General features: G+C 33.4%; 1 protein-coding gene across 1 annotated transcript in view; it reads left to right on the forward strand.

Moving 5' to 3' along the window:
- The window catches only part of LOC126776366 (prostaglandin E2 receptor EP2 subtype), a 30592-nt gene that overhangs the window by 8950 nt on the left and 6292 nt on the right, over positions 1-15350 (forward strand). The window contains exons 4-5 of the mRNA XM_050498831.1: positions 7957-8140; positions 9860-10101. Of these exons, the coding sequence (XP_050354788.1) occupies positions 7957-8140; positions 9860-10101 (426 nt within the window). The remainder of the gene's footprint in view (positions 1-7956; positions 8141-9859; positions 10102-15350) is intronic.

The following is a 15350-nucleotide window of genomic DNA, read 5'->3' on the forward strand; positions in this document are numbered from 1 at the left end:
TAATCTCGCCAATAATAATAAAATAGATTGTAATCCAGCCTTATGTGACTAAGAAGGTCATTATTAATGGAATTGTTTTCATGAAAAGCCATAAAGCTGGAGGCGTGTAGGGGATTAAGTAATAAACAAAGGTGTGTGTGGATTTCACGACCGTGTCCGTTAACAGCTGTGTTAAGAGACCGCCCGACGACAGCATCATTAAATAATTTTTAACCAATTCTTATCATTTTCTCCCAACTCAACGAGATAAATGGTAAAACTATTCTTATTACAAAAATATCTTCCGCACCTGGCCTAACCCACGTGTGATATTAGCACGCAATCGTGAAAATACTTTTTATACATATATATGTATGTATGAAAAATAAATTGCCTCTTGTTACCAGTAAAGGCAATAAGACGAAGTTTTTTATTTTAAATAAAATATTTTGCACTGTTACTCCAAGATCCAAGTGTTATAACAATAAACGGAACAAAGATATCATTTGGAATAAAATACGAATATTTGCATCGCTTGTTCGCATCAGCTTTTCAGCGGCTCCTATAACTTTGTTTCCCTTATATGAGATTGATTTGATTGATATAAGGGCTCAATAAAAACAGAACGTCATCGTTCTCTTAATGGTACGTTCTAATTGATAACGTTTAATTCATAATACTTCATGGCGACCACGACCGCTCTGACAAGAGTGTCACGACGAAGAAGAAGAATTGATAACGTTATGACGTTAACGTATCGTAAGGAGAACAGTGGCGAAAAATCCTATCTGAATTTCTTGGACAGGAAAACCGTGTAAACCGAAAGAGTCCACCTCCTCTTCGCACGGCCATCTGTGCTCATTAATTTAATTAAACAAATTAAGTAAAGATTGACAATTCACCCGCCCGTGCCCTATATTATAGTATAAAAACAAATTAATGATGACGGACAGAAATCCTAAAACTGCTATGATTGCTATAATCATAGCACCAAGGCGTAACAATTAAAAACTTTTAACGATTTTATGGAATTTTAGGTTTTATAATGGCAACATTTATTAATTTAAAGCTCAAAAAATGTCTAACCGTTTCATTCAAAGCATATCTGTTCTGATCAAGCTTTTGTTCTTCTACTTGCTTTTATACGTTATATATGCACTAATTTTAATGACTAAACTTAAAAAATAGAACCTTTTGTGTGATAAGAATATGTCAATACTTTCAGCTGTTTGAATGGAAAACAACCATCAATAGCTACGTCGACCTACACGTTTACTTTATTTGCAAAAATTACATATTTGTCTTACACCCAACTACTCGTGTCTCGTGTTTACTTAACACGTACACGTGCAGCTGTGGAAGATTACTATAATAGTCAGCACACTAACGCACGGAAAAAGAAAAATTCCATTTGTTATTCGGCGCGACTACTATTATTACTGAAACATTAATACCTAACTAGCTATCCTGGCTTTGTATAACATTATAATTATAATAATAATATCCTGGGACATTTTTCACACACGGCCGTCTGATCCCAAATTAAGCTTGTACAAAGCTTGTGCTATGGAAACCAGACAACTGATATACTACATATACGACTTTTCTTTTGTAAATACATACTTATATAGAAAATTACACCCAGACTTAGGACAAACAGACATGTTCATGCACACAAATGTCTGTCCTGGGTGGGAATCGAACCCACAACCTTCGGCGTGAAAGGCAAGTGTTCTACCAACCACGCCAACCGGCTCAAAGAATGTATGCGAAGAATCAGGGAGTTCATCTCGTTTTAAATATTATAATATTATATAGGTACCCTGATGGTTAGTGGTCACCATTAATTTTTTTTTTATTTTATCAAACAATCCATTAATGTACTAAATTCACCCTGGAATTATGGGAAAAGCTAATAAGAAATTAAGGATCAGAAGCCCTTCAACGAATACGAAGAAGGTGACTTTGTTTTATATTTTTCAAATGGCATGGTAATTAAAGCCAGTGCCCAAAATATTTTGTGAGATGTAGTAAAGACAAAGGCTTCAATTGTTATAGATAACATCCGTATATGGAGGCGAGAGACTCGTTCACGCGTTTTTTATAAAAAAAACGTACACACACATTGCCGATTTTTTGTGGCTGTTATTTCAAAGTACATTTATCATGATAGTACTATATGGTTATTAAAGGTTGTCTAAGTCACTGTCTGGCTGACTGACGGAGTGAATATAGTGTATAGATATAAATATATGATTGAAAATTGGGCCTATAAAGAGTTATTGCGATATTCTGTTGAAAAATTCTCAGTAGCAGCCCGGAGACTGAAAGTTGGAAGTATGTGCAGTTCCGTGCGGAAAGCACGTAAAGCCGTTGGTACTGCGCCTGAACTCTTTCCGGCCGTGTCGGATTTGCCGTCCCATCGGATTATGAGAGTGAGGAAATAGAGAGTGCATTTGTGTTTTTGTACACACTTGTGCACTATAATAAGGCCTGCGCAATTGATTAGTCTCCCTTGAGTATGGCCGCCATCATTATTTGAATTGCTATTTTTAACAATTAGTATTATTCATTCAGCATTAAATAAAGTAAAACAGCCATTCACTCGTTTGATTTTATAAGCATTTGTAACTCAAGGTATCACAAACCCTTACTTTGAGCTTTGTAAGGATTTCATGTTGCAGTATTAGACAAGTTTAAGGTACGAAGCTATTTATCTTTTTTCGCTGTTATTTCAGTGGGATATTTAAGACAATTGACATTTAACTTCCCACATTGTGTGGACATACCAACAAGGCGCAGTAGTAGATAACACCGACGGGATGGTAGAATGGCACATTATTCTTACTTCTGCCCATATTAAATCAGGCGAGACGTCAATTATACGAGTACTATAACAAACTTAAGATTTATAAATATAAAGTGAACCTTTATATTAATATAATTACACAATATTAACTATATAAATTTTTGCAATCCACCAAACATTTTTTGCGATCGCTTTCACGGCGAGATAGAGACGACAATTAACTTTATATCAATAAGTAATTATAAATATTTGAAGACTGACCGATTTATGTATATTAAAATTATTTTAGATTATTTTAAAATTCACTTTCTCCATCGAATCACTCAATTAAATCCCCCGCAGTTATTTGACAAAATATGTATAAATGAAGTTAAAATATATATATATGCTCATTTACATCTCAGCCAGCCAACATCGTAAAATATTAGAAAACGTATCATATTAAAATATATGAACGGCTACTGAGCTGGTCTTGTAGATGTCGGACACTAATGGAAAAGTATTCTTAATGAACTTCAAAAGCGGGTATCTCCTATCGTGTTGCAATCCCGTCTCATATTACACGACGTTTGAAAATAACAACACATTGCGTAAGTGATTGAGGAATATGTAAAACGTTGAACTGGAGAGGTAGGACAATATTTACGATTCAAATTTTATACTGCGCATGCGGTTACGTCTATACGCCTGTTTAGACGACGATTATTCCGTAGCAAAGTTACTTTAAATAGTTTACTTTTCTTTTTTTACATTTAAATCATTACCAGTTGTAGGGAAGGGTGGGCTAGTAGGACAGCTATGTCTGTCATCCACACATCAATTATTGCACCACCAAATAGAAATAATAAATAAATATACTTAATCATTTACAATTGCCTACATTAATATCATACTGTCATTGCTCGTCCTCACGTACACAAGCGCAAGAATTTTCTTCTGGATTTCTGACACCGAGGCCAATCTCGAGACCGAGATTAATCAAGCGATATTATATTGCACCGGTTTGTGTACAACCACAGGTGCACTAACGCTGTTCCTTCACGCTCAGCTTTCAATAGGATCTGTCAAGAAGACCAGTGATAGATTAAGAACCAACGACTCTACATACTTACAGACTGTTATCAGTGCGACCCGGCTCTGCAGCCGTATCAGCTAGCTACTAGTACTATCAAGACTATGTAAGAGGAGGCGCGGGCGGTGTACGAGTATGTGTAATGCAACGAGGTCATATAAAGTAGTAAATGCGTACGAACTATTTTTGCAACACTTTCACTGTATCAAAACATAGTCATAAAACCATGAAAATATTTATAGTGTACGCTTGAACGCTAAATATTTTATTATCAAAATATTTGAAATTTAAACTCATGGATTTATCTCAGGTATTCCCGTTACACATTATATATTATTCAATTTTTTTAACGACACCTGGTAGTATTAGTAGTAGTGTGGGTCAAAGGAATTTTAAACGCAGCGACTGAGCTGACTTTATTAGAATTTTGGTGTTGGCGGTACATCAGATACAGAAGTAGGTTTACTTAATTTTGTTTCTTTTTTATTTGACATAAGAGCTAAAATATTTTTTAATAAAACTTTTTTTATTGTAAATCATATTGTAATTTTTTATTGTAATCAATTGTATGCTCGAAGTGAGCATAGCATAAAATGGACTATGTTTTTATATTATGTTATAACTGTTTTTTTCTTTATAAATTGAATGTTCAAAAAGTTACCTATGAAACAATTGAGATAACAGTAACATAAATACAAACTAAAGAAACGGTCGGATTTTATGCACACCCGTAATGTAGGTTCACCATTTTACTTGCGAGCTTTTGCATTGACTGACAATTAGTGTAAAGCTTCTCTTAGAAGTGGCAAAAATCAAATATCGACTCACCTTGGTGATTAAAGAATCTTATCACTAAGCTTTTTTTATTTACACAATCCTTTTGTTAACCATTGTCGCCGGCTTCGAATTAGAATCTTATAAAAAAGCCTTGCTTCTCGTTAAAGACCATGTTTAGTATTATGTGCATATGTTTAAATAATAATTAGGAGTTAAAATTACAAATAGCTGTTATACATATAATAAATATCGTGTGGAATGGTGGCGTTGCTTTCGTAATTCCTATTTTATCTGAACGAAAAGTGATGCAGGCATCCTCCCAAACAACAGTTAGAAGTAGGTTAATTGGACTTGCTAGATTTGTTAATTTGTATTGAATTAGGTACATAAAAATGAAGTAAATATAAAGCGTACCATATAAATCTAAACACACAGATCATTAGCTATTCAACAATGGCCGTAAATCTGTAACTTGTAACTTTAACTTCTGTTCCTGTGGTATAACTTGCAAGGCTTCAAAACCTGACTTATCGCCCTACATTAGTATATCATACCAGACCTGGTATCAATATCAAACTGGTCCCCTGAGTAAATACTTTAGTGATGTTATTATGTATAGAAGACAATTCATAGCTTTTTTTATTTTAAAAACCGACACTATAGCCCAGTCCAGTCCGTATTAGTAAACAATGAAAACTAAATAACTATGTTAGTAATTAATAACTCGAAATGAAATAGTCCTCTACATGAGGCTTACGGTACTATCAATTTTATTTTGCATTTTGCATTCACGGTTTCTATTTTAGAATGAGGTACCTTCTTTCGATACAGTATTAAGCCCAACAATTCGTAAATGTACTATTTCCATATATCCTCTTGAAAGGAAAGGTTTTAGAGATTATTACACTATTCTGCTTTAGTGCGGGTTTCACACATGGCAAAATATTATCAATCGCGTTCACGAAAACATAATGGACACGTTTTATGGTTTTTTTTTTAATTTATATCTTATGAGTGCGTTAAGTAAATTGTACCGTCCCTAATAATTCTCTTCAACGCCCTCGACTATAAGAACTTTGTTAGTTTTATCATTAACCGGCCGGCCGGTAGCTCTCGTTTCACCAACTGGTTGCGAAGACAACATGAAACTACATAGTATTGAAATAGGCTAAAAAGATTATATACACAATAAACCGTAAATGAAACTTGTTACATATATGTGGTTTTTCATTTGTCGAATACAAATGAAAAATAGGAAGTTATCAATTCCGTATTTTTTATGTATGTTAATCGTCAATAAAAAATCGATTTTGATGATATTTATTGATAACTAAGCGAAAATAAATCAATTACTTGATTTTAATTTTAAGCGATCGTTAAGTATTAAAAATATGAGAGGACTCTTATTAGTCCTAGATAGACATAATTAGGAGAGGATTAAATACAATATAACTTATAATAGGTAAACTGTTGCAGTGTTTTAAAAAATAAAAAAAATTACGAATGTACACTTATAATCATAAATAATTATATCAAATTATTATAAATATCGGTACACTTAATCTATGTAACCAAAATTACTTACAAATTATATATTAAAAACAAGCTATGAGTTAACAATTCAAATAGTTTCTAAAACTACAAAGCTTAGGAAATACCGACATTCACAACTTAAACACAGCGGAAGTGTGTAATTCCTGCTCCGGCCGTGAACTCGAGAACGTGTAGGGAGCTGAACCAATACACAATAGCAAATGTAATGTGCACTTTAATATATAATTCGATATTTAATTTTATTATTTTTGTTAGCAAAGTACTTTATAAATGCGAGGTAACGTTGAATTATTACTTCCGCATTAACAACAATCTTTTTTTTATAATTTTAGGTACAAGTGAAATTTTTGTTAGCAGCGTTTAATATAATATAGAAATGCGTTTTACAGACACAATGTAGTCGCATTTGTCCATTTCGGATATGTATAAATATTGTTATTATAGATTAATTTTCATTTTTACAGTTTTTTAATGTTTTATTTATTTACTAGCTAGTCGCCCCGACGCCATCAGCTTCTTTTGCATTCAGCATATTAATATGAGTTACGGTGATTAGCGCGGTACCGGCGAATATAGATCGGTGGCGAATATTTATATCTCATAGGTCGTATAACACGAGATAAAATCCTTATTTTACCCGGAACATCTAGTAATATATAAAAATATGGAGTTAGTTTTTCGTTGATTTGAATACAATATATAAATGTAATTGTAAATAAAGGGCATAAATACCTATGTATTATAAATGGATGGAAAAGATTACCTACTGAATTTCTTACCGGTCCAAGTCAGAACCTTCTTTCGGAACCAGTTGTAATTTTACATATACATAAATATTAATTTTATATCGATTATCGCCTGATTTCCGACAGAGTTGCACCCGTTGTGGTTACAAACTGATTCTCCACTCAGCTCAGACTTTTGCGTTTTTAGTTTTCTACAAATAAGATACTGTAATTATAACAATAAGAGACTGTAATTTAAATAACAAAATATACTACACCTTTGCTACCGTACGTATAACGTACTGTTGTATCCCTGCACCTTCACGCAAGTACCAACAGCAACTGTACAAAGCTTTAGAGTATTGAATTATAGAACCCAAATCAAGTATTAATAATGATATATAAGGTAGTTATTTTACTTAACATGTTCACGTGAAACCATAACTTGTGTGTATACACATTACACACACAGACGTGCACATAAACAACACGCCCTGTGACATAATATTTCTAAACAAAAGGCAAATAAGAAAACTTATGAATTCAAAAAATATAACAGAAACAAAAACATTAGATTATATTATTTACTTGTTAAAAGTTAAAGACAGCATTGCAGCTACACAATATCTATTACTAGGGGGGTTAATATTATCGAATACTTTGTGGCTGTTTTAAAGTTTTTGTGAGCGAATATATAAGCAATTGATTGGTAATAGATTTAGAATTCCGGTTAACTAGGTTACAGTACCAATAGAAAAACTCCCCTATGAACTCTTTGCCCAATTTGATGTCTGACGAACCCAATGATACTACATATTAAATTTTCATTCAAATTATATATACTTGCAAATTTTCAAATCGATACGATTATAAAAGTAGACTGAGATCGGCTTTAAGATTGGTTTAAGTACTGACTTGTTACTTATGTACATAAACGTGACGCTACTAAAGCTTATTATATCCATAAACATGATATACTTAATACTTAACGCTAGTATATGTTATTATAATAGTAAGTTTCAATGAACTGCTTGTTACAGCAAGTGACGTACTACGTGATCCGCATGGCGCTTCTCGTGTCATGGTTCTGGGCGGCGGCGCTCACCTGCGCGCCGGTGCTCGGCGTCGGGTTTTACTACGATGAAAAGAATAAGTGTTGTACGAGGTACCGAAACGCTACCTCTGGACTCAACTTTGGATACGCCGTCTTCTATGTAATGTTTGGTATGTACTGCCCTGCACCAAGAGCGTCACATGTCCGTTAGTGTCTCGATACGTTATCGATTGTAGTAATAGAGTCAATAAAGTCAAATATTCAAAATATGTCAAAAAAAAGTAAAGATAACCATATGAAACTGTATTCTAGAACATAATTATTATGGATTTAGACTTAAAGCCCATATAGTCCATATTCGGTTAAGTAGCTCAGGAATTAAACAACAATAAAACTGATAATTATCAGTATTGTCGTGTAAGCAAATTGCAAATTATAATCTTGGAGTTTGAAAAGCTACTCGTACGTTCATATATACCATATTTCAAGTAGTATTATCTCGAAACCTTGTCACGGTGCCCGAGCCATAAAGATACAGAAGTACAACACAATATTAATGTAAACTATAAGTAGGTATTGTTAAAAAAACGTTATATGTTATTTTATTTGAAAATGCAATCGCATTTTTGTTGTGTCCCTAATATTATAAATATTAAGCGTTGGAAGGTGTTATTATTAAAGGACGTTATAACAATTTTCTTCGAGCGAACTCATACTAGCAAATATAATAAAAATAAAATTATTAATAACTCGATAACAAAGATTTTGGGATTTTGTTGTTTGGTAGTAAGCCAACGTATTCAGTGAATGTATAATGATTCATTTGGGGCCATAAATAGAATTTGCTAAATAACTTGACTACAACTAGCAAAGTCTATCAAAATACATATCACATACAATAGAGATATGTATATACTTACAAAAGTAAGTAGTATGTGATTCGTGTATAATAGAGTCACTCCAACTCAAAACTTAGGTCTCTTAAGAACTTACTATCAACACTGGGAACCTGTGGTAAACAAACCCACCAGCAAAGAGAGCTTGCTGCTTCGCTGATTTATGTCTTGTTAAATGTCGTCTATTGGCTCTATCTATCATATCTAACTGTTCTAAAACCCAGAGTGAGAGTTATCACTATTCCGAGTTGCGCTTGTTATGGTAGCGAAAGACAATATTTATGTAATCTATTATGAACTTGGATAACAATCTACCAAAAGTCAATCTTAAAAAGTAAACAAAGAAGAATATATCTTTAAAGGGATTGTACATTTTTGACTCTGCGTAAATAGAATACATCTTACATTCTAATAAGGCTTTAATTATTTAAGTGACTAGCTACTTCGGAGGCCAATGAGTGAAGTTGCACAAAGTAAATCACGCTGCTGCAGTTTCCGGCGCAGCTCACACTCATTCTTCGATTGGCTTCAGAAGTACTGCGATATAAATATTTAATGCAACTACATCCGCTTATTTGTTTTCTTGTTCAAGACTATTTACACTAATAAAATGTTTGCATTCATTGCATTCCGAATCGCACGACTCTACTTTGTAATGGCATCATAACATTGATCTGATGTCTTACTCGTATTGTAGGTACAACTTCGTGTCAAGTTGTAGATCTGCGTTATTATTTACAAAATAATATGAATGAGGTTTATATGATAACACATTTTGTGAGACGATTAATCAGGAGACTATTTAATTTGTTAAAATAAGATAACACGGGTAGCAGTAGCGTCTATCGTGGGTAAAACCGCGCGTATCAACTACTATAAAATAAAATACAGTTCCACAACATGGTAATTCCTCAAACAATAAGTTGTTATATAATTCTCAAGTAGACAAGTCACAATAGTGACAATATTTGTTAATTTTATATTATTCCCCAGGCACTCTTCTCTGCGCTGTATTAGTGTATTGCAACCTCGCTGTGATTAGAGCACTGTATGCTATCACGGCTCCGAGGGGTGGAGGTCCCCCAGTTGTGCGCAGGGTTTCCAAAAGCAGCTGTCGGCAACGCAATAACACAGCGCATGCGCATCACAACGCAGCCACCGCCGAGGAGGTCGCCTTCAGCAGACTGATGGCCACGCTCTCCGTGCTGTTCATGATTTGCTGGCTACCGCAAATGGTGAGATATTAATTTTTCTTTCACAAATTATTTTTTAAAAATCAATAAAAAATTATAATTGGCTTTCTGTTCACGATCAACATTAAATAGTTGAAAAGTTCTCGCGTTCCCGCTTGGTGCCCGCCGCACGCGCACCATAGATCACTATCGACTTTAATGGGCCTGGCCTATTGGTATTCCACGCTGTTCTCGCCCTAACGTCAGATGCAAAACTTAGTACCTCGTGTATCACACCTCACAGCCTTGAGATTTTATAATTTAATATAATCTTTATGATTGTAGTGTTTTCGATATTTGTGAATTTAATATTAGAAGAATTAAAGTAAACTGAAATAATAAAGTTGATAGGAGAGTTAAAAAACACACAATTTCCTTACTTATTCTCAACGCAGAGTTGCCAAGTGCGGAGAAGATATTTTAGTGCTCAAATATGCGCACAAACAGGGGCACTAGGGTCTATTCCTCCACTCTCATAATTCAAAGGAATACGTCAGACGACACGGCTATAAGTGCTTTTCGAAATACGGAAGTGTAAACACTGTAAATCATGTTTTTTTTTTATAAAAGCGAGATTGTAAAGCAACATGTTAGTCTAAGACGAATTGTTATTACAAATAAATCATTCAAATTGTCCTGCCTGTACTCCTTGCTCTGAATCCACGACTTTCGATTGAGGCCAATTCGATCCACCGGCTCGGTCATCTTAGTCAATTTATCTAGTATTAACTACACAAACGCTATTTATATTTACATATGTCAAGTCGAACCAGTATTCTTAGCGAAGCTAGACGTTTGAAATTATGTTTAGGAAGTCAATTTTTGGCGTCACAATTAAAAACCGTGTGCAGAATGTCGGCATCATGTCATCTGTCAACAGCATCAATATTCAAGTCAGAACTGATCGAAGTGAAGATTGAAATATCAAGAGCTATTTATGAATTTCAATAACTTTAGCCATGAATATTTAATTTAAACCTTTTTTTTTAATATCATTAAAATACTTAAAAGTGTAATTATTTAAAACATACGTACATATCTTTATTACATTACGACATTACAGAACAATGTAAAAAAACCATTTATGGTAGTTCAGTCACAAATCTCATTGTTTAAAATAACTAAAATGGTAAGTATTACGTAATCATGAAAACCAAAAAATATGTAAATGTAAATGTATGTATATAACCGAGATGACCCAGTGGTAAGAACGCGTGAATCTTAACCGATGATCGTGGGTTCAAACCCGGGCAAGCACCACTGAATTTTCATGTGCTTATTTTGTGATTTGTGATTATAATTCATCTCGTGCTTTACGATGAAGTAAATTATCTGCATGTATCTAATTTTACCGAAATTCTGCCACATGTGTACACTCAAAAAATGGAGACGAGGCCTTAGCCCTTAGAGTACGAGATGTATATAACAAATAATATGTGGTATATCTGATTGAGATTAATAGACTACGACAGTGACCTTTCACCGTGAGAATTGGTGTTGGCACATATATATATATATATATATATATATATATATATATATATATATATATATATATATGTATATATATATATATACAGGGTTACAGGGTATATATTTATACATTTCTTTATAGAGAAGATTTTGATACTATTCATCTTTGTAGTAACTCAAGTTAACTGTAGCATTTCAATATTCTCATCGATATAACGTTCTGGCTATCGTCAAGACGATTGCATTCGACGATATGCATTGGAGTACTGAAATATTTTAGCGCAAGTTCTATCGGATAATAGTTTACAAATATTTAAAGAGGCCTTGCAAGGTATGCCTAGGCCTAACTCGTATCTTATAAAAGAACAACAATTATCGAGTTGAAAATAATTCTGTTATATAAATTAACATTCCTACGGCGATACAAAACCAATTCGTACGTTAGGTGTTTAAATGAACGATAACAATTGTACTGTGTAGCTTATTTGTATGCAATAAATGTTACTATGACCAGCGAAAATATTTCATTGTTTCGATAAATGGCATTCGCATTAATTCCGTAGATCTTTATTCGCGAACTACGAGCCAATGACGTCATCACTGAGGTGTTTTCATTCTAACATTAAACGATTAAGGCAATCCAGCTATAAGACGAACCTTACACGGACCGGCGACAAAATTAATATAACGATCTAAATAAGAATCACTTTAAATTATGAAATGTATGCACATATATTGCTTAAATTACATCACACAAGCCTACGAATGCTTTTCACCGGGCTTTGACAGTTCTATCTGTGTGGCACCATTCGCGGGTGTAATTAGGCAAAGTGAATAAAACAATTCATTGATCTATTATTTTAATGAACATTAATCGTGAAATTACTTTTTCACATTAAAAATTGTAACAAAGTATGAGCTAATAATTTCTACTATATACATACTATATACCATTAATGAAGCAATATTAAAATAAATCCAATATATATATTTTAAAAGCATTCTAAAAAATATTATCTCAGCTATACCTAAATCATTCTATGGCATATTTTCTTATTATCAAAACTATCCATAACATTTTCCCATTACCCGACTACTCGAGCACGAGATGAGGTGATTAACTCAGTGGATATTGATTTGACAGCCTCGCCTTCGTTATCAGTTACTGATATAACGTTAGTTACTACATTTTGATTTCACAAAAGAACCATTTCTTCAACCTCTTTCTACTTTTGCGTTATTTTTGTGATACCATAATATTTATTTAATGATTTTTACTTATGGTTTTACTGAGAATAGCAACCACTCGATTTGTAATCTGATCCACCTTTGTCTCTTAAAAGTGATATGCGTGAAACTAAAAAAAAATATCAAAATAATTTAGATCTCAAGATCTTTACATCGATATATTGTTTGATTATATCGCATTAACTCTTACAATAAGTTGAAGACTTGGAAAGCCAATTATGAGATTTTCAACTTCTAACCATATGGGGGCTGATCGTTACTTCCATCATAACGCACGACATCACCTGGCAGTTCCTTGTCAGTGCTAAACTACAGGATAGGCTAGACCCAACAGGTCTAGTATGCAATCGTGGTAAGAAGCCCAACGGCATATAATTATGCTTTAGAAATAAGACAAGTTACATGCCGCGCGTGGCAAGCTATACTGGCTACATTCCACATTATGTCGCCGCGTCAAAGGCGAACCTCAAGCGTATCCAGAACAAACGGTGTAAATAAGTATACATGAAAGCATTATTTGGCGCTTTCTTATAAAGTTAAAATGTTGCAAGTATTGTTAAAACTTTACATCAACGCAGTAACATTAATAATCGATTATATGTTTTTTGTTTAATTGTAATTGTGTATCAATATTTGCCAAATATTATCCAAAATCTGTAAACCTTTCTGTTTCGTTCAGATAATTGTCATTTTTTTATCGAACACATGTAAGTTACTTTTTTTTATTAAATACATTATTATAATGTTCATTATTATTATAAGATAACTTAGTTATTATAACAAAATATTTTAATTCTCTTACAATTAGGTATTACTCCCAATTTGACGGATGAGCAGAAACATAGTTATTTATTAGTTGTGTACCAGTAGTATAGATTACTTAGGGTTGATTCTAAGGAATTGATCAATTAAGTACGTGGGCGATATTGGTAGCGTGCAGCGCCTGTCGTCCTAATTAAACGAGCCATTTGATAAGAGATAGCATCCAGCCAATTACTAAGCGCGCTTATCACCTACGTCTAGTCTTTGGACGTTATGTCAATGATATTCGTTTATTACGTCTTGACATGTCCCCAGCAAAAATATTTGCTATTGCTATATTATTATTGGAGATTAACTGGCTCGATATTTCTATTCGTTAACTAATGCATCTCGACGTGAAAACATAACAATATAATTTTTTTTTAAGTTTTTATAATGATCATTCTTGTAATGATTATTATCACCGATGACACTGAAACTTATTAATCCGACACATTTCTGTTGGGTAAAAGTATAAATGCTAATAGCATTTTCAGGTTGAATTGCAATTTCGTATCTCTCTCTATATGGCAATAGATAACCAAATGAGTGATTATAAATTTTATTTTTGGTATTTGTTATGGCCCAAGATTAATAGAGTAGAATCCAATAAATATCGAGCTGGATGTAGGCAGCGTTATAAATGATTATAATATTTTCTCTGAAAACTAATTTCACGGTCAGCATTACCAAACATAAGGAAAAGGATAGTGGACGGATGCTTCCGTCTTCTGTATTAAAGGCATAGTCTTCCACCATATAAAGGTGTTTTTAGATAGGGTCTAGCAAAAATATTGGTTTTATCAATGTGTAAAGCAAATTAAAAAAACAAATTTACAATAAATTGTTTTTAAAAATATTTAGATTCAAGTGATCTTGTTAATTTTGTTTATTTTTATAAACCTATTACGGGACTAAATTAGATTTTCGCTGTAGGTACTCGTACATAACATGAAATTAAATGCTAGTTAATAAAACACAGGCGTGTGAGCTTTGATTTCGAGCCCCTTTCAATTATATTTGTTAACAGTGAGAGAAACGTGATATTGTATTCAGTCTCTCTAACTCAATTACGAATTCAATAGCAATAATAAGCAAGAATTAATCTTATGACATTTCAAATTTACGAATTAATATAAATATATACTTGATGCGATCGTATACAATAACTTAAGTTATTTGTCAAGTGTATGATATAATATAACATAATAAATATGAAACATAACAACAGTATTTTTATTGGCACTAAGCAGGCAAACGACCAAGGGACCACGCGATGGTGAGACAAGCGAGTGGCCACTTCCGCCTATACGTATTGTTATTGTGAGGCGGTTATTTAATTACCTCGTTGGTTTAGTGGCTAGTTTATTTATATGGATGCAGATAGTTATGTTTCTTCACATTATGAGTCAAATATAAACATATAAATAAAAGAGAATAGAAAAAGCAAGCTTGTGTATTATAATATATATCGTGCATCTTTAAGATGGAATCTAGGTAGAAGAACTACGTACCAACAATACGATGCAAACCGGGATCTTCAAATACATAAATAAGCCAATTGTAAGACTCGCTCAAACATTTTTGCTTTTTGCGGGAAAACCCCGCAAGATTTCTGGTGGTAGGATGCTAACATCCGCCTGGCTTGTTACCACCGTACGCATGGTGAAAAACTCGTGAAGTGGCTTGCAGCCGCGTTTCGAGGTCAGCCAGCGTACAGCCAGAGCCCG

The sequence above is a fragment of the Nymphalis io genome, chromosome 20 (genome assembly GCF_905147045.1).
Source record: "Nymphalis io chromosome 20, ilAglIoxx1.1, whole genome shotgun sequence".
Classification (NCBI taxonomy): domain Eukaryota; kingdom Metazoa; phylum Arthropoda; class Insecta; order Lepidoptera; family Nymphalidae; genus Nymphalis; species Nymphalis io.